This window comes from Mycteria americana, chromosome 1 (genome assembly GCF_035582795.1).
Source record: "Mycteria americana isolate JAX WOST 10 ecotype Jacksonville Zoo and Gardens chromosome 1, USCA_MyAme_1.0, whole genome shotgun sequence".
Classification (NCBI taxonomy): Eukaryota; Metazoa; Chordata; class Aves; order Ciconiiformes; family Ciconiidae; genus Mycteria; species Mycteria americana.
In genome coordinates this window covers 70,213,968-70,234,737 of record NC_134365.1, presented here as the reverse complement: position 1 = coordinate 70,234,737, position 20,770 = coordinate 70,213,968, and the positions used below count along the sequence as shown (strand labels likewise).

General features: G+C 46.6%; 1 protein-coding gene across 2 annotated transcripts in view; it reads right to left on the bottom strand.

The window, feature by feature from the left end:
• Window positions 1-20,770, bottom strand: part of CECR2 (CECR2 histone acetyl-lysine reader) — a 98,262-nt gene that overhangs the window by 37,457 nt on the left and 40,035 nt on the right. For both annotated transcript variants that reach the window (XM_075505160.1, XM_075505169.1), the window contains exon 2: window positions 9,638-9,732. In XM_075505160.1, coding sequence (XP_075361275.1) covers window positions 9,638-9,732 — 95 coding nt within the window. The remainder of the gene's footprint in view (window positions 1-9,637; window positions 9,733-20,770) is intronic.

Below are 20,770 nucleotides of genomic sequence, written 5' to 3'. Positions count from 1 at the left end.
ACGCTGCCTTCATGTGCACACTTGCCCAGCAACAAGCCACTCCGGACGTGATGAAATTAAGATCAAGCCATAGTAGTCTCTATCTCAGGCAGAATGAACACAGCCTTCTGGATGGTCCAGAATAAAGGAGCGTACCTAGAGCCCAATTTTCACCTTGTAAACTAACCTAGTAAGACAGCAAGGGACTTGGTTGGTCTGTGATGGCATTTCACTTCTCCCATCAATTACCTTCACCTGCATCTAATCAGGCTTCAATCCGTGCTTGCCATCCACATGCTTCTTTCTTTCTACTACTGTTATTTGATGGGTCACACTCTTTCTGAAGAGAAGCAGATCAACCCTTGGGAGTTGGAGCTGATTAACTTACAAAAGACCCAAATACATCTCCTATATTCTGAAAGAGCAAATAGGAATGAGGCTCACTGTGCCCTGCATTCAGACTGGAAGAGGATCATTACTTACTATTCATTCCTGGATCCTTGAAGAACAAGTGAAGCCAGCTTAATGCTGCATTGTTCATTCCTAGTGCCCATCAACAGAAAGCATGCTCCCAATTCATAGCCATAAGGAAACACAACAGTATTGCTGCGCCATAAGCTCTTCCAATTGTTTAGGGTCTGTAGAGAGGACCTTAGGGTATTACAGTGATGATGAGCACTGTGGGGAAGAAGCTAGAGTTATTGTCTTGATGATGATGGGGAAATAGGACACATGCGTGTATTATGGCACAAATCCATATGAAACAAGCCCTTATGTGCCTTGCTGCTCATAGAAAAATATGCTTCATGTGGGAGAAGAGAGTCTCTTCTGAGGCAAAAAATACCTAGCGTGGGGTTGCTTTGAAGCAAACAAGCTTGTCAAATTCATTACTTAGAGCCAGCCCAACATATTACAAGTTTCTGGGGACAATGGATAAAAACAAGTTTTTACAGATAAATAAATGGGTCCTAAAGAAGTCCCTTTTGGGATTCATTTCAGAACAGGGTTTTACTCTTCTTTTCTCTAAAGCTTAAGCCACTACACTGGTTGAGCCCGAAAGAAACTGAAGGATGGAAGGTAAAATGAGAGAATAATTAAAAGTATAGGTGACTTAGAGACTGACATGACACATGAAATCATCGTAGTGGCTTAGCAGCTGGCCAGTAGCTGCCCCAGCTGTTCATCAAGCTCACTGGGGCTAAAAGGCTCCAAGAAAATAATTTCAGAACTTCTCCAATATTCACCCTTGGACTAAAGATTGTTTTCTCAACCTGGCTGCAGTGCTGGGAGGTGGCCTGGAAAACCAACCATGCAAAACTGGAGCAAAAATCCTGCACTAGTGGTTTGGAGCATCACTATCTTGAAATGCAAGTCTCAAAAGTGAGGGCAAAGGTTTCACGTGGAGAGAACTTCCACATCCTGTCCCTCTCTCTCCATCACTCTTTGTCTTCTTCCTTCTATTTGCATCTCATCCATCTGCCCTGACAATAACAGCACAACTTTCACGCTCTTTTTCTTCCACCATTTTCATTCCTTATTCTCCACCACACCTATGGAATAGTACTTCCAGAATGTGCTACCAACTTTTCTTCAAACTATTCTTTAAAGATTCATTTTATCCATCTGAGAATCAAAGACATTTACTTAGCTTTATTTATACTTGAACTCTATAATTTTATTCCACTGTGCTACTCATTAATCTCTGAATGACCGTGTTATTTTACTGCTGTAATCTCATCCTTCCTTTCCCAACACCTGCCAGCTGCCTCATTTTCACTTTTTACCCTTTAAAAGGCTCACCTTGCACGGCTTGGCTATTATTATAATAAATATTAATATTAGATTCAAGATGAGCAATGTAGCCACTTCATCTCCCTTGCCCCCTCCCGGCATCTCCTGCGCCGATGATACTGGGTCGATTCCAGAGGCCATCCACCAATCTCCATGATGTATGCAAGGCAGCGCTTGTTAAAAGTCAGACTGTAAATAATGCTGATCTTGTTGATATTCACTTGGCATTCATGAATATGATTCTGAGTTAGTGAGGTGCTTTGTGGCTGGGCCACTGAAAGAGTTGTTATAATCAAGGTCACTGGCACAACTGCAAGCGCTGGCTATTAAAACTCTTTCCGAAAGGTGGTGGTCTCCAGGTCTGCTGCGACTGAGCTTAGGCTGACTGCCCCAGATGTGATGGCATGACTGAAGCGTTGAATTCATTCAGATTGTCTTAGTACCTTGGCTTAACTATTCCTGCAGCCCAGTTCACCACAGTATCCATGAGACTGAAAACTTGGCATTGGTTTGCCAGGTATCCCAGTTTACCTGTCACTTTATCCCCTAGACCAGACCAACATACAGTGGTTCTTAAAGGACACAGCTCACGTAGTCACATACAGAAGGGCAGTTTCAAGATGGTAAGTGTTTTATTGAGGGCACTTCTATCAACATATGAGACCTGGGGTAACGCCCAAAGTAGCCTGTAAAGACACAGTCCACACAGAATAAAGGACAAGGATGGACAAAAGCGACAAAGCAGAAGGAAGAAGCGAAATACTCAGAGCTATTAAACACAGTCCTCAGAAACAGGCATTCTGACCCAATGGGTTAGAAGATTTCAGATTATCCCTTATCTCTTTCTGATGAAAGCTCAAATAAGCGATTACAGAACAAGCATTAGAAAATAAGCAGAAGAGAGGCAGTATTCTTGATTAGCAATTCAACAAGTAGGGAATATAGCTCTTCCTGTGCCATACTGGGAGAATTTCTCAATGCCACCACTAAGGGTATGAGAGAATAATTAAGAAAAGTGAGGGGGAGGGAGTAGGAGTTAAGGAATATCCTCCTCTTATCCATATTCATAGAAACATAGAATCATTTAGGTTGGAAAAGACCTTTAAGATCATCACATCCAACCGTTAACCTAGCACTGCCAAGTCCACCACTAAACCATGTCCCTAAGCACCACATCTACGCATCTGTTAAATAGCGGTGGTGACTCAACCACTTCCCTGGGCAGCCTGTTCCAATGCTTGACAACCCTTTCGGTGAAGAAATTGTTCCTAATATCCAATCTAAACCTCCCCTGGTGCAACTTGAGGCCATTTCCTCTTGTCCTATCACTTGTTACTTGGGAGAAGAGACCCACACCCACCTTGCTACAACCTCCTTTCAGGTAGATGTAGAGAGCGATAAGGTCTCCCCTCAGCCTCCTCTTCTCCAGGCTAAACAACCCCAGTTCCCTCAGCTGCTCCTCATAAAACTTCTGCTCTAGACCCTTCACCAGCTTTGTTGTCCTTCTTTGGACACACTCCAGCACCTCAATGTCTCTCTTGTAGTGAGGGGCCCAAAACTGAACACAGTATTCGAGGTGCGGCCTCACCAGTGCCAAGTACAGTGGGACAATCTCTTCCCTACTCCTGCTGGCCACACTATTCCTGACACAAGCCAGGATGCTAGTGGCCTTCTTGGCCACCTGGGCACACTGCTGGCTCATACTCAGCCAGCTGTTGACCAATACCCCCAGGACCTTTTCAGCCAGGCAGCTTTCCAGCCACTCTGCCCCAAGCCTGTAGCGTTGCATGGGGTTGGTGTGGCCCAAGTGCAGGACCTCGCACTTGGCCTTTCTGAACCTCATACAATTGATCTCAGCCCATCGATCCAGCCTGTTCAGATCCCTCTGCAGAGCCTTCCCACCCTCCAGCAGATCAACACTCCCACACAACTTGGTGTTGTCTGCAAACTTACTGAGGGTGCACTCGATCCCTTGTCCAGATCATTGACAGAGATATTAAACAGAACTGGCCCCAACACAGAGCCCTGGGGAACACCGCTTGTGACCGGCCGCCAACTGGATTTAACTCCATTCACCACCACTCTTTGGGCCCAGCCATCCAGCCAGTTCTTTACCCAGTGAAGCATACACCTGTCCAAGCCATGAGCAGCCTGCTTCTCCAGCTGAATGCTGTGGGAAATGGTGACAGAGGCTTTACTAAAGTCTAGGTAGACAACATGCACAGCCTTTCCTTCATCCACTAAGCGGATCACCTTGTCACAGAAGGAGATCAGGTTGGTCAAGCAGGACCTGCCTTTCATAAACCCATGCTGACTGGGCCTGATCCCCTGGTTGTCCTGTACGTGCTGCGTGATGGCACTCAAGATGATCTGCTCCATAACCTTCCCTGGCACTGAGGTCAGACTGACAGGCCTGTACTTCCCTGGATCCTCCTTCCCGGTCCTTCTTGTAGATGGGCGTCACATTTGCTGACCTCCAGTCAACGGGGACCTCCCCAGTTAGCCAGGACTGCTGGTAAAGGATTGAAAGTGGCTTGGTGAGCACTTCCGTCAGCTCCCTCAGTACCCTTGGGTGGATCCCATCTGGCCCCATAGACTTGTGTGTGTCTAAGTGGTGTAGCAGGTCACTAACCATTTCCCCTTGGATTATGGGGCCTTCATTCTGCTCCCCGTCCCCGTCTTCCAGCTCAGGGGGCTGGGTACCTGAGAACACTGGTCTTACTATTAAAGACTGAGGCAAAGAAGGCATTAAGGACCTCAGCCTTTTCCTCATCCTTTGTCACTATGTTTCCCCCCGCATCCAATAAAGGATGGAGATTCCTCTTAGCCCTCCTTTTGTTGCTAATGTATTTATAGAAACATTTTTTATTGTCTTTTACGGCAGTAGCCAGATTAATTTCTAGCTGGACTTTGGTCCTTCTAATTTTCTCCCTGCATAACCTCACGACATCCTTGTAGTTCTCCTGAGTTGCCTGCCCCTTCTTCCGAAGGCCATAAACTCTCTTTTTTTTTTCCTGAGTTCCAGCCAAAGCTCTCTGTTCAGCCAGGCTGGTCTTCTTCCCTGCCGGCTCGTCTTGCGGCACATGGGGACGGCCTGCTCCTGCACCTTTAAGATTTCCTTCTTGAATGTCCAGCCTTCCTGGACTCCTTTGCCCTTCATATTAGAACAAACCAGGTGCAAACTAAAAGCCAAAGACTCCAAAGTTAGTTTACAGATCCAGAAAGAACTTAAGGTGGGCGCAAAACAGATGATCCACTTGGGGAAAAAAAATTTCAGTGCATTAAGGAAAGAAATAACAAGAAAAAAAATAATTGAGGTTCCTAAGGAAGCAAATGCCGTCTGTGGTGCCACAGAAGTCAATTAGATAGTTTTCAGCTACAGTGATGGACCAATCTCCTGGGTATAAGAAAAAAAAACTCTCATGGGGCATAGGCAAGAGCAAAGATATTGTTTTTGTTCCTCCTCACTTTCTGGCACCTTTGTCCATGTTGAAAAAAGAAAAAATAAAATATGTCATAAGAAAAAGCAATTAGAATGCTTTTCAAGAGACAATAGCAGCACACAAAACATCTCCCAATGAGAAATACGGTAAAGTCATTGAAACTTTTTATGCCATCACATTAGAAAAATAGCAAAAATGCAGTAACAGAGCAGTAAGGAATGAGTTTCACCTAAAGAAATGCTGAACAGTGAGAGCTTTTCTGGATTATTTTAGTTGAGTGTACACATCCATGTCACACCATCACTTCTTACTTAAAAACAGCTGCAGAAGGCTCCTGCTGCGGCTGTTGCCGTTAGCTGAAGCTCTGATCTTCCTGTCTTGATACAAGTCATCAAGTCGCATTTCCTGCTGGAATTAAAGTGGCAGCCCCTAGGGACTATGCAGCTGCCCAATTTATATCAGAGAGAATCTGAAGCAAGCACCAGTATTTTTTCAAACTGCTTAATTTTCATTTAATTTTTATTTTATAAACCCCCAATTCTCTCCCTCGTCACTCCCCACTTTCCAGGCAGTTGCGTCTTGAAACATTTAAAGAAAAGATAGACATTTCAAGGCCTGTGCACAAAAGCTAGAGGCAGGAAAAATGTATGGGTAAACTCACTGGCATCAAAACAAATGGTGCCTATAGCATAAAGCTGAGCAGAGAGATCATACAAAAAGCTTCAAGGATATTAGCTATTGCATGGTTAGTACTTAGATGGTATATGAATACTATGAAGGCGATTTATAAAACAACAAAAGCTGCAGATCATGGCACAAAAGTATTTTGGGTCAAAGCAAAAAGAGGAGAGCAACAGGGAAACTGTCCTGGCCCAGTGCTCAAAACACCCGGTGCCAGGCAAGGACAGCTACGGGGTTGTTGCTAAAGATGCTAAAAGCCAGAAATGTAGACTACTGTCTTTTTTGTTCTGTACTTCTACAATGCTTAACACAGCAAGAACCAGGTCAGTGAAGAGTGCTCCTAACAGCTATGATAGGTTATGATAAATAAGAAGTTGGAGAATATCATGTGGCATCCCATTATGTAGCCTCTGTAGTTAAACACAGATATCCATAACTCAAAGAAAGTCTTAAGTTACCAGATGTTCAACACTCCTTAACCACCAAGCAGGGTAAAAAAGTCTCTCTCACATGTAATTCTTTAAAAAAAAAAAAAACTCTCTCATAAAGAATATCAAAACCAAGGCAAAGTTGCTCTACTTCAAAACCAAGAATCACAGAACCCTACAAAAGTATTAATCTCATTTTTTTTCAAAGAATAATAAGCAAATCAAACTAGAGTATGTTAAATTGTGCATTAGAAGGGCTCTCAGCTAGGTTCCACTTCCAAAATTACTTGAGAGCACATTATAATTAGCAAAGGTATGTGACAGTTTTATACCCCTCTATGATGCATGATTAAAGCCAGGCAGCACAGCTCCGCCGCAAGTTCTGCACGCCGTCAAAACAGATGTGACAAGAACTACAAGCTGCTCCCAGACAGACTGTGAGAAAGCATAGACAGATAACATTCTGGCCATCAAAGAGGTAAGACATGATCCAAAACTAATTAAACTTCAAAACCCCTCAGAGAGGTAAACTATGTTTTATATGAAGTTATATGAAGCATCTTGTATTTGAGCTGCAGTGCTCCAGCTCAAGAACAAGGATCAGAACAAGCTCTTACCTTCCCCTCTGAGGTGCAACAGGGAGCAAAGTCTGCAGCCTAAAGATTAACAGCTCACAGCCTCAGCACAAGGATGCGGAGCACAAATGACTGGAGAAATTGCTGCTGTAACGCCACTGAGATGGGCTGTGAAACTGCTCATTTTTCCCACGTGAGACAGATACCTACTATCTGTCTGCAACAGAAAAATATGGAGTCCTGGCCCGTTGTGAAAAGCCAAACCTAAACTCCACACAAATTCTGCCTCTTACGTTTGCACGTCTTTGTAAGCTGAGCACTCAAAAAATCAATGAGAGGCACAACTCCTTACCATTAACTGGGGGCAAACTAGGTACAGTAGGGAAGCTGTGCATCAGCCAAGGCCTATGCCTCTTGAACTCAGCTTAGAGGGAACAAAGATGTTGGAAATAACTGTGTATGGGAACAAGGAGGATTTTAGGCTTTAAAAACACACATTCATTTTGGATAAATATTCCATGGCTGGTTTGTAAGCGTGAAACAAGCAGTGGGGAAAGTTTGTTTCTGAGAAGTGTATCCAAGCCATCATTTTTATTCTCATTTATGTACAGATTTCCATGTTTAGACTACATCCTAATTTCCATGTTTAGACTACGTCCTAACTTCTTCCTTCGTGACATCCCTCTGCATACAGCACCTTTCTCTCTGTTTCCAGGTAGCCTCCCCCATTGCTTCCTCTGCAGAGCTTCAGAGCCCACCTCCCTAACATCCCAGTGGCTCCAGCCAGTTTCCCTGACATAGTCCTTCAGCCATTTCCACCGTGCTGCTCCTGCTGTGCTCTTTTCCCCACCTCCTCTGCAGAAAAGATTTTTCTTGTTATTCCCCTGCCCATGAGGTAGTCCCCTTCTATGGGAGGTGCTGTAAAAAGGTGCAGCTGGTTTCTCCTTCAGGCACCTCATGCTTTCCCTAGCACAACCATTCAGGTGAGGTTTAAGTTCTCACAACTTCACTACGTAACTTCACACTCCTCTGTTTCCTGTGGCACCTCTTGTACACGGACAGACACATAGCAACAGCTACGTAGGTAGCTACCTATGCCACATACGTGCCCTGACTAGGCTGCAGAAAACCATGGTTGGGTTACCAGCTCTTCCTTCTGCGATGACATTACTTCCTTGCAGGTTTTGCATCTTAGAGTTAACCAAGGCTGTATTTACACAGGCACAAAGTGGGACCTACACGCAATATGGAATAACTACACATTGTTGAGCTGACAGGTGAGTCAAGTAACTGCACGAGTGTATAACGCATGTGTACTTGTGTAACCTTCCCCAGACAGACAGACGGACGGACAACTTGCCAATGCCTAACGACTCACCCATGATTCATCCCTGACTTTTGTTAGTTAAAACATTGAGAAAAGGGAGGCAATTAGATGCTGCAGCTGCTAAGTGGACACTCATAGATCTGGAGAGTTGAGGAGATCCTCAGACTGTTGAATTTATCAAATTTATCAAAGACAAATCTTCCACTGCTTCTACAAGGCTGAGCTGATTAAGGTGGGCAAAACACTTAAACCACTACTTTCTGGTGTGAAGAAATAAACTTGCTGCATGTTTATAAGCAAGATTATATTGCTCTGTGGCTATTTTGATGAAGGAGGTATACACAACTGCAGTCCCTTTACAATCAAGCTTCTCATCAGATCAGTTTCATTCAGAGACAGTAAACGCAGTGCAGCTGCCTAGTTCAGGTCCTGATACCCACTTATGCTGAATGTCAACCCAGCAATGCAAGAGAACTTACTTAAGTGGCAGATATATATAAAAAAATAAACTATATAAATTTTGTCAAACATAATCAGTTAATTAGAAATAGAGCTTTCCATGCAAGCACCTATGGTTATGCCTATGCGCCAGCCTAAGCCTCTGCACAACAGGGGAATCTTAGGAAGCAGGATTGCTTAACACCTCTTCTAAGCAACTGCAAGTGTTGCCAAGCTGTCTTTGTCTCCACAATTATGCTTTGCTATTAACACATTTCAGAGAAGAACAAATAAAACACACTGCAACAAGCCTTCATTATCACTGGAAGCACATTTTACTGCGTGAGTGGTGATCCTCTAAAGAATGACGTTCTACAGATGTCTCATTTTGGGAGGCTACTTTGGTGGACACTAACAAAGTGTCTCTGGATGTCAAAACATCACAAGAATATGTCAAATCACTTTCCAACATTCTGCAACTGAACTGATTCCAATACTCCTCTTATTTCCAAGAAAATAATTACAATCGTCCCTCTGTAAAGCAGTGGGATCTTCCATGCAAGTGAGGTGGCTGCAGAGCAGCAAGTTTTATTCTATGCAACACATATAAAATGTTGAAATATGTGATGATTTAAAGATTTACTGTGATATCACTAATTTGACCAAACAGAGTGCAGAGCGTAACAGCAGATGTGAATGCTCACTGTATGTGCTAGCGCTACAGCAGAGCATCAAACAGATTTGCATGGGATCTGAACAAAGAAGTTTGCTTAACAACAGGTCTGTAAAATGAAAAACCTACAACTCAACCCAAAAAGAACTGGAATTCCCTTCCACTCGGTGAAGCATCTGGCCTGATTGCTGGTGGCTGCCGATCACTGCCATGTCATCACTCTAAAGCCGTGAAACATCCCTGCGACCGCGTTAATTAGCTCCCCTTGCAAAGCGCTTAAGCCATAGAGTGAGGTTACTCACGTGATGTCTCTGCGCTGATAGCAACCTTGAAGAAGGCAGGCGATCAGGTCGCTGATAAACTCCACGTCATCCCTGTGAAGAGCAGCTTCCAGTTCCTAATGAGCAGAAAGGAGAGAAAAAAATTCCAACCATCAAACTAATTCCTTAAAATTTACTGCTGGCTGATCAGGACCAAAAAGACCCATGCAGCCTCAAGTACGTGTACAGCAGCAGAACATACACTGGGTAAGCCGACCTTCCCCATCATTAAAAATACTGCTACTACTACCTCTTCATTGCAAGAGTTCATGGGAAGACCTTGAAAGGCTTTTACAGAATGCCACTCTCCAGCCAGAAGACTAATGGAAACAGAAAAATAGCAGCCTAATAAGATACCCATGATTTCTCCCACATTCAGCTGATGGGCAGGAATCAACAGTTTCCTTCTCCTGCTTTGCTTTCCCCTCACTAAGGCTGGTGAGTTCATTTAAAAGATGCGCTCAGAAAGCGTGGCCCTAAAAGCCACTTACACAGAAAAGCAGCAGTTTCAAATGGATAGCCAGAAATGGCTGAAAGCTGGCAAGCAACAACCTCAAAGAAAAGCAGGCATTTTGATTATTTAACTTATTTATCTTGTTTTGTTTTGGTTTTTTTCCCTCCAGTAAGAGAGAAAGAAAGGATGGAGGAATGTCAGACCTCAGGACCCAAAACCTCAGCCCTTGATGGAGGGGTGGAGAGTATCATGGCTTATTTCAGCATGATGGAGATCACGTAAAGGTGTGATGCAGGAACTGATCCACAAAAAAGATAAGCTTCTGAAATGTAGTTATTATGAATTTCACACATGTTGTGAGAAATATCTGTTTTTCAGCTAGCAATTTCAAGCTTTGTTTTCAAAATATTACTAGGTTAAATACAGTTTTATTTATATGCCAGAAAATAATTCACAGTAAGAAAAATCCACTTCCTATAAGAGTTATCATCAGTAGCATACAGCAGTTAACAAGATTTAATATGTATAAATAACATAGGCATAAGAAGCTATTCTTTTTTGGTTTCAGAGTAAATAATGGATTGAATACAAATTCCTACTTGAATGTTACTCAACAGACTGTTACACAAATGGCTAAGCTAATGGCTACAGAATAAAGGTTAATGGCCAGAGAATAAAGGATAAACGTTTTGGCACTTACCCAATAAAGAAGAGAAAGTGCTTTTTTATTAGACCACAGTAACTGCAGTAATAAAATTATTGATAACAGATTGCAGATTAAATGCCGCTTGTAGTTTTTTATTGGAAATGTATTAATGGCATATTTTCATTATCAACACCGCTCTTATTTACCTCTTGCACAATATCCAAAGTGCTTCACGAGTGGAAGCCTGACACGTGCCCCACAAAGAATGTATTAAACGCATCTATTATACATGGAAAGTCGAGGCAAGGAAAGGGTGGTGGGCAGCCAAAGGCTGACATAGCATCCCTGCTGCAGAGCTAGGAAAAGTCCCAAGACTCTCTGTTCTGGGCTCTAGACGACTACCCTGCTTAATGACAAGTTAATACAAAAACTGCAGTTGCTGCTTGCCATCCCTTGGAGAGAGTGATATTATTGTTGTATAAATAGCAATCACACTATATAAATAGCAATTACTGAGTGAATTCACTTGGTAAGCGGCTAGTATTTTGGAGGTGTTGACTTATTTTATTGGTAAATGACTTTAGTGGACATCTGACCTCTAACAAAACATACCTGAGAGGGAAAAGAAAAAAATACATGATGTGCTAAAACATCCCAGGTGTGTTACCACAGTAAACTTGCAGCTTGTGAAAAATGATATGTTAGCACCCAGAATAAAGGTAGGGGGAAAGTAAGCCTCTAGGATATTCCCCTCCATTCAGCCTCTCCCTTATCCACATATACTCGTGCACTAAAGCTGTCAGTCAGCAGCCTGCCTCTGCTAGGATGCGACAGCCTTTTGTATGAAGGAATATTTAAATTGCTTCCCATGAGCCTTTTCAGCCTGCTGTTTGACTAACACTCCTTAAGCAGTGGCCACAACCGGCTCAGATAGCCCCTATCTCCAGTCATTGTTTTCCAGGCCCAGGAGTGACCTTTACATTTTTGGAGCCGGCAGGTCACCCCGGGAGCTGGGGGACATTCCTCGGGCACTGGGCAAGGTGCTGTCTCCTGGGCAGGGATCCACCGGTCTTCCCCAAAACACCTGGCCGGGGAGTTCCCCCCCCCCCCCATTGCTGCCTTCTCTCTCCCAGACGGGTGCTCCTCATCCCTGCTTTCATGGCAGGTGCAGAGCAGATTTGGGAACCCGACTCAGCTGCAGACAGATCTTGCAGCCATTTACTACAGGCACTGGGCACGCAGACCCACACGGGGCTGGGTGCAGAGCCCCGGCACCACTCTGGGTTAAGGGGCTCTGGCACAAGTCAGGATTAATGGGCGCACGCATAGCACGGGGCTAACGAAGGTCCGTCGCTAGCAGGCATGAGGCTGTCGGCACCTCTGTAGAAAGACGCTTGCACCGCGCTCCCCAGTGCCACGGGTGCTGTCCGTAGCCCACTCTGGTCCTCTTGTCCCTACCGACAGTCGCACCCGGTGCCAGCGGGTTATGGTAAAGGCACAGTCCAAGTATTACCTTGATTACTTGTCTTGGAAAAAGATACTGACCTTGTCCTGTAAAGTTTTCGTCTACTTTTTTCTGTCACTGCTTGCGATAGGGCAAGAGCAGTGTGAGGTGCTTTAATTTCCTCGAGACGGGTCCACTGGCCCTGTTTAACTGAACGTCACAGTTTTCTATCCCGCTGGATTCTCCAGCTTTCTGCCCCAAAACACCTAAATCCTGGACTTTTCCCACACGCCCAGGGTGCTCTGGGAATGCCAGGAGGATGCGTTGCAAATCTGAACATCTCAGGACCGTGAACGAAGAGTTAGCATCCCCTCGGGTTTTCACCTAATGCTTCAGCCCAGATTTTGCAGCAGGAGGAATAAACCTCGCTTTCCCAACCCCCCTCTCCAACAACAGACGGCCAGCAAAGCAGGAGGGTGCTCGAGCAGAGGTGGCCGAAGCATCCCGAGGGACTCCCAGGAGAAAGAGGCCACCAAACCCCCCCTTGTCCTGAGGGCAGACCCTGCCCGGGGCGCCTGTCCCCGGCTCCTCCGGCCTGGCCAGGGCACGCAGCGAGCGGCTGGGCTCCCTCCCTGCCACCATCCCCCCCGCGCCTCCAACCCTTTTGTTTTTCCCCTTTTCTCTTTGAGCACTGAGCTGTGAGCACAGAAATCTGAACCTTGCCAAAACGCTTTGGGGACGGCACAGAAAGGAAACAGAAGAGGCAGCAAATCAGCAGAGGAAGGGGGGGGACACACACATCTCCTCCTCCTCTAGCTGGAGAGAGCAACAGACAGGAGAAAAGCAGGATTCTCCCCCTCTCCAGCTGGCGTCACACCTCATTAGGGAAAAGCCTGTTTAACGTCTCTCCCTCCCCCCAGCCCGGGACTAAATCCCCCCGGAGTCAGGCAAGGGCTGTCGGGAAGAGGCGGCCGCCGGAGCAAGGGTGACCACCTCGCCCGGAGGAGCGCTGGCCCGAAGCAGGGTTAGCCAGGGCGGGCGAGAGGGCACCAACCCATCCCTCCCCGCTCCCTGGGAAAATAGCTGGCAGGGGTGGGCTGGGAGGGAAGAGCCGGCTGCCCCACGCCTGCCTGCCCCACGCCGGGCGCTCTGGCAGGTATGGCTAACCCTCTGGTGTGCTGCTGGCCGAGGTCTGAGTCCGAAACGAACGCTGCTCCCCCAGAGCTGCTGTGAACATGTATTAAACCCTGCTATTACCTGCATTTTGTTGCAATTGCTGCTTCGGTCCGCTCCTGACAGCACACAAGCGCTGCGGCCTCTGCACGCCTGGTGACCCAAACCCCACGCTGCCCGAAGTATACTCCTTTTCGGTATCTGCCCAGACTTTTGAGAAGAAAGACGGTCGACTTCCCAGGTAAAAGTAAACGAATGAGTCCACTAAACGTGACAGCAGTGGCACCAGCCACCGACACCAGCGCAGAGGTGACGGCGGGGCTGCTGCGTGCGCTGGCTTTTTGAACTATGGAAAGCAGCCGGTCAGACTCCAGCTCCTAGCAAGCTGTCTGCTCGGAGGGTGGCATCGCAAAGTTTGGGGCCCTTGTTTCAGAAGACAGTCTCCTCCAAAGCTGCAGGGAAGCCCAGCACGTGCGAGAGCCTGGCGTGAGCAGGCTGGGTGCTGGGGTACAGGGCTGCAGTTCAAAGGCCTCCTCTGCGCTGGAGCTGAATCATCTATAACCGAATCTGATGGACATAACCAGTTTAAGCACAGCTAAGCCTTGTCCAAGTTAGCCATCAGTTTAAAAACCCCAATCCCCTCAGCTCTATTTCCATACCACTGCTGTTATCAGCTTTCCGTTGCAATGCTCCCAAGTGACTCAACAGGCTTTTGCAGAGGCTTTAGGAGATCACCGAAAGCTACCGGTGGGCTGTGCTGAGCCAGCCCCAACCCACGCGCTGAAATTTCAACGCTGTCGCTGAACCAAGTCCGGACGTTCTTTTCCCCTCACAGATATTAATGACGCATTAATGACAACAGGTACCTGGGCAAGAGTTAGGCGAATTCAGGCAAAAGAGTACAGTTACCAGGATTGGGCAGGAAGATGGGAAGTCAACTGCAGGTCTGAAATGCTTCCAAAGAGCATCATTTACCCCTGTGTTGCCTGAAGCCAGCGTGCGTGCTTCACATCTCCCTACGAGCTCCTGCCGTCCTCCCCACCAAAGAGCCAACCATCCCCTGGCTGCGAGGAGGACGCAGGGCTCCCCGAGGGACCACCGCTCACCCCAGCACGTCCCAGAGAGGAAAGTGCAGCACCCTCCTTTGAGCCACAGAGCGCACACAGCCGATTCACCCAAAGCAGCAGCAGAAGGTCAACGCAATGAAAAGCGGGACACGGTCCCAAAGCTGAGGTGACCGGATCCAGCTACACCATGGGCTGGTTGCTCTGCCAAACCCCACTCTCAGCTTGTTGGTCTGTCGGTGTGTTCGGCCCCTGGGATGTACTCAGCACACCTGCCAAAACCATGCCCCCTCCCAGCAGCCCAAGTGCCTTCTGCAGCCCAGTGCCACGCTCTCTTGGCTTGCGGTTGCTGCCATCATATGGAAATCGTTTTCAAAATATGAAACCTACGGAGACTGCCCCACTTGGCATGACAAGCTGGGAGGGCATTGCAGGGAATTAGGGGTATTCCTAGGGCCACGATACCCTAGAAGCGCAAACAGCAGTGGGTTTAGATGGTTGCCATAAAGTCATAAAGAAGTTATGGTTTCAGATCCTTATTGAACCTCCCAGCCACGTTATCTTAATTTTAGTGGCTAGTTGGAGACATCACCCATTACCTAAATCTACAGCCGAATGTGTCTCTCCCAGCTGCCCCACAGTCCTGCAGGAGCCTGCACCCTCTCTCTATAAGACGCTCCAGGGCTTTACAGCTTCCTGAGCCAAAAGGCCTCCCGTCTTCTCTGCTCTGCCTTTGCATTGCAGGGAGAGTGGATGCTGAACGCCCCTCCCTGCGCTCCTGACAGCAGGGACCAAGTCAGCAGCTCTCCTCAAGGAAACATCATCATCTTCACCTCACCCCCTGGGCACCATGAGGTCAGGGGGAGCCAAGCTGGCCTTCTGCAGTAGCTTCGGGGGTGCAAGGCGAAGAGGTTTAGTGACACTCAGCACCACGGCAGTCCCAGCTCCTATCTGAGCCACCAGACTGGTGTGTGCGAGGGCAAGGGGATGAAGAGCAAACACCTGAAGGAGGAGAAAAGCTACCCTGTCAGAAGGGGACTATCATGTGGGGAGAGGGTAAAAGCAGGAGCAGCAAAGGTCTTCTCGTTTCCCATTTCTTCAGGTCCCCCCTTAATGTCTGTCAGTGCCTTCTGAGATCTCTACCTCCCTCAACTTTCTGTGAGCAGACTTTGAAGGCTATTTCAAGCACGTTGTAAATAGGGGCATAATGTTACTCCAGGGCTAAGCAGAGGTGTGAGATGACAGCTTTGTATGAAGGAGATGGTTATAAACAGAAAGCCAGGGAGAATTTGTCGTATTGCCTCCACATTACGGCTGTCTGCAAAGAACAAATCCCACGTGCTCCCCCCAGGTGCTGGCAGGGCGATGGGTAACCTTAGCCATCCTCTCCTCCAGCAGCTCCCTTCAGCTACGAAAAGGGATGCACAAAAGTTGAATTCTGCTCAGTCCAGCCCAAGTAGGTTTGAAAATGCAAACTCTTTCCAATGCCAATGGACATTTTTGGTCAGGCTAGAATTTTCTAGGCTTGGTTTATAGGCAGACTCTGGTTTTGTCCTCCTTTAGCCTCTCTATCAGGATGCTTAAAAATCTGAGACCACCGTGCTGTCTATCTACCGCCTATCCCACTGGCCAGAATGGTTGTGGCTTGTTCTCCGTCCATGTTAACCTGCTGCCTGATCTCTCCTTTGGGACAGGGACTCTCCCCTGTTTGCACAGCATGCCGCCGCTTGCTCTCCAACTGGAATTTTTCACTGCTGTGTAATACAAGCAAATACGAGCAGCTCACGCTGGGTGGCTAAACTGTACTGAAAAGAGATTTCAGACTGATCAATCCAGTCTCCCTCATACCCCATAGCAGCATACCAGTACTAATAAAGCTTTCGTCTCCTCCTAGCTCATCTTGACTGCAGTGCAAGTGATTTGGGAGAAGAACTACATTCGTTATGAATTTTATGCACTGTCAGCACTTAAAAGATGTAAAACTGCTGCTCATTCCATTACTTCCCCCTGCAAAGTACCTTTTCAGATGGACAGGGTACATCCGAAGCTCTGAAGTACAAAGCAATTAGTTTCTGTTTAATAGTTAGACATTAGTACTTTATGCCTCTAGAGCAGCTTTCATCCTAGAGCATCAAAGCATTTAAAGAACATTCAGTAAAGCTTTGCAGCACCTGTGAAGGAAGGGGAGGCACCCACCCACATGCGGAGCAATTTTACAGATGGAGAAACTAACACAAGCCCCAGCATCCTTACCAAGGGCACGCTTCACTCAGTAGCGAGGCTAAGGGAGAAGCCATAAGGCTTGACACTTTTTCAGCAGTTTTATTAGCAGCCAAAGCATTTGGAGATTGTGCTATTTCCCTTCAAAGGATCATTTCTCCCTTTCAAAATAATCCCCTCTTCCTTCAGAGCAGATAATCTACACCATTTACAATAAGCCAGTTATGCTGGCCGAGGGGCAAGCATCGCACTGGGCACTGAGCTGGCTTTACATGGGAGAGGGACAGAAATTTCAGGCTCAGCAGAACCGATGGTCTCCAGCCTGTGGTTTGCAGACCTCTTGCAGACCCCGTGGAAGACTTCCAAGAGGCCTGCAAAGGGCAATTAAGAAAAGCAAGCTTAACACCAGTCTGCTTAAATTCCTAATCAGGGGTCCGTGCCTTTACGGGAAAAGTACTGGGGTCACGCCCTTAAAAAATCCCAAACAAAAACACCCCCACAAAGTGGCTGACCACTATTGCCCAAGCCACAAGTTCAAGTCCTCTAGCTGAAAATAACCTCCAAACACAACAGTATGAGAGGAAACACAGTCTGCTTGAATTGCATCCTGTTTTCCTCGCCCTCAGAAAGATACCATTTATTATCACCTAGAAAGGATCTCTCCCAGTAGCTGTGCTAGTATGGAGTATTAGATGTATTCAGATCGTTGAACTGCTTGTAGATTGTGCTGGTTTAGGCTTTTGGGGTTTTTTGCTCGGAAGACAGGCTGAGGAAACTGGTGGGCAGACAGCTAGAGATTGGGACCATTCTGAAGTTAACCCATAATACCATATAGATTATATACTGTTAAACTCTCACAGTCCTATGCCAGTACCACCTTGCTGGTAAAACCAAATCAAAACAACCCCAAACTCCCTCTCTCCACAAACGCTGGATTTAGCATTCCCATTTACGGGCTAAGTACTACCAGCAGCTAAAGACTAAAAATTTTAGCAACTGTTTTATATAGCGCCTTGGGTGAGCACAATCACGTCGGTGGGGAACAGCATCAGCACAGCTCTACCTGCTCTTGTTTCTGGAAACAACATCACCGGGTTAGCTGTGGTGCCTCCCCAGACAATTCGGCTGCACGATAAATAAAGAACAGCTGATCCTGCCGTGTCACCATCTCCTGCGGTAAGAGGCTTCCTGGGTACCTAGTGGGAGTTCTGCTAAGCTTTTAAGCCCATTGGCAACGTGGGGAACAGTCTGTAGCTCCAAAGCCAAGAGGCTCGAAGTAATAATCCGATTTCAAAGCTCCTCCTCCTCTCCAGCCAAAGGCAGCAAGGGAGGATGAGATCAGACTGTAGATGCTCTTCATTTTAGGTCTGGCCATTGCGCTCATCTGCTCAGCATGAGCACAGGGAAGGCAAAGGATGAGCGCCAAAATCTGGAATGGATTGCTTGGCTGAAGTTTCTGCAAAGATTTCAAGACTTAGTGGGAAAATAATTTTTTAAAGGGGATTTTCGCCGCTCTCAATATATCCAGACTGGCCCATCTAAGCCAGCCTCCACTTTTCTAGTTCACGCACCGGCCAAAACTCCGGGGGATTTACTCCCTGCCATCATGCACTGCTGATGCAACATGGCATGCAAGCTGTGCAGCTGGTTTGCACTCGCGCCACGAAACTTCGCCTGTAAGAGCAACGAGTGGTGCTCCGGCATTTACATCACTCCCCCCCCCTCCAGGATGTTATTAGCTGCCAGTTGATAAGCAAGCCATGAAAAAACTATCTTCATGGGCGTTGAAATAAACAGAAAACCCAGATCTCCCCTTAAGGGCTCAGGTGATTCCCTTACATCCCTTCTGCCCCTCAAACAAAAATGACGACTTGGCTTTTGAATGAGGGAAGAAAGGTCCCTGCTCACCCTTGCCTGAAAAAGCAGGATGAAAAGGTAAAATATATTAAGGTTAAAAAAGGCTGTAAAGCCTTGCTTTTTCCCTTTAATCTGATCTCCACAGCCAGCCATTCTTCTGCTTCCCCTTCGGATGCTGCGCGGAGCGCAGCCCACAGCATACCCACCACAAACAAACCCTGGCTGGCAGCTCAGTGGGGAGATTGGGCTTAAAGTGCTATCAGCATTAAAAACTCTTCCTCCTCGCTCCAGGTCAGACAAAAGAAAAGCCACTGAGGGAGCCTGCAGCCACACACAGGTACCCCACGGGTTTCTACCACCGTGCGTTGTCAAGATGAATGGTGTGTGAATTCCACCATGGTGTCATGCTGAAATCCAAGTTCCAGCATTTTTTCTATTAATTCAGCAAAGAAGAATTTGCAAGGGTACGAAATAGCTGCCTACTGGTATCAATCCTGATGACGCAGCCAGCCAGCCACTCAGATGCATGAACTGCCTGTTTGCAACAAGCTTAGTCTAAGCCTAAGAATAAGTTTTAAAAACACACATCTATTCCACGGCATAACAGTTTGTGGGACCATAACTCATAGGTCTCTTTCGTTCTCTTGGAGAACTGTCTGCACTACTCTGGATAGCCAAAAGCATCACCTTGCTTATCTATCAGGCTCTCTGGGCTTGTTCCAAGCTTATACAGTCCAGACATACTTCAGTACAAAAATTAATGGCTTTTATACAATTTTTTTTAGTATTATAAGCAACACAGATGCTACCACCCTAATGAGAGATATATGTGCTAAGGGATAGGCTTGTCATAGGAAATGGTGTTTCAAGCCTGTTGAATATTGTAATGTGAGTCACAGTTCCTTACACAGCTCTGGCTTCATAACGCACGTCACCGCAGGATCCAACGTCAAAGTAAATATGAGAAGTTACCTCTTCCAGTACTCACACTCTACCGCTAGCCCTGTCCAAAAAATCTGTATTTCATCAGATATGTGGAAAAGCCCCCAGAGCTTTTAAAGCCTGGTCAGAGCCTCCGCCCCAGCATCGGCTACCTAGCACGCCTTCCCTGGCCGGCCTCCCAGCTCCGATGGGAATCCCACACTTCCTCAGCTGTCCTGCTGAACGTGCTGACCTGCCCTGCTCTGCTGAGCCGTCATCTTCCACAGGATGCTAGTAAAAACCCACACAGGACCCAACAGGGTTCCCTGGTGACCGAGGAGGCTGCTCGCGGGGTTGGGAACAGCCGGGAGACGAGCCGGGAGCCCCACAGGAATTCCCGTCCCCGCCCTGCGGCTGGGGAAAGGCAGAGGGGAGAAGGGTCCGCTCAGAAAAACAAAGCAAAAAGCTGGCAGTCCCAGGGGTTTTAGGCTGTCGAGTAAAGTGTAAAATCTCAGGAGCTGCTTCTTGCAACATACTGCGAGTCACTCAACATTCACCCACGTGTCACCGGCCACGCAACTGTCCCGACTAAGGCCCCTCGGCCAGAGGTGGCCATGAACCACCACCTCTGCCTGCGCCTGGAAGGAGCTCGGCTCACATGTGTTTGCCAAGGGAAATGATACAGAGCCCTTCGTGTGCGTAGGAGACGGACGCTCTGTGTTTCACTCCACATCTGGCAATGCTGCTCCATAAAAAAGGTGATGGAGTGCTTGTAGCTCTCCTTCCAGAGCATAGGATGAATATCTTCTTCAACACATATGCCATACAGGAATTCTTCTCTAGCTTAATTTAGTGTTGTCTTTATAGCCAATAAATTTGCAGATTGCTACAAACACTTGGCTATTTATGCAATAATAGTTATATCTGCCAGAAACGGCAAATTATTATTGATGTTAATTATTATGATGATGATGTTCATAAATGTTAATGCTAACTACACTCTTAAAACACATATTATAAACAGCATCGTAATTTGAGAGAACGGCAGTAAACTATTGCCCAGACACAGAGGAAACCAGGTCTGTTGCTGTAACACTTATTCTACAGACATTATTTTGAGTACCTTTTTCTCTTAAATTCCTTCCTCCCATCGAGAATAAGGAAAAAAGAAAAAAACAGACTTGTTTCATTACATTTTCAAAAATGAAACTAAGGTCTGTTACGTCTTGTAAACTGGAATAGCCAGCTTTGTTTCTGCAATTCAATGCAGAAGTGATGATGCTGGATTATCCAAAGATCCACACAAAACGCTTCGGTTGGATGAAATAGCTGATCT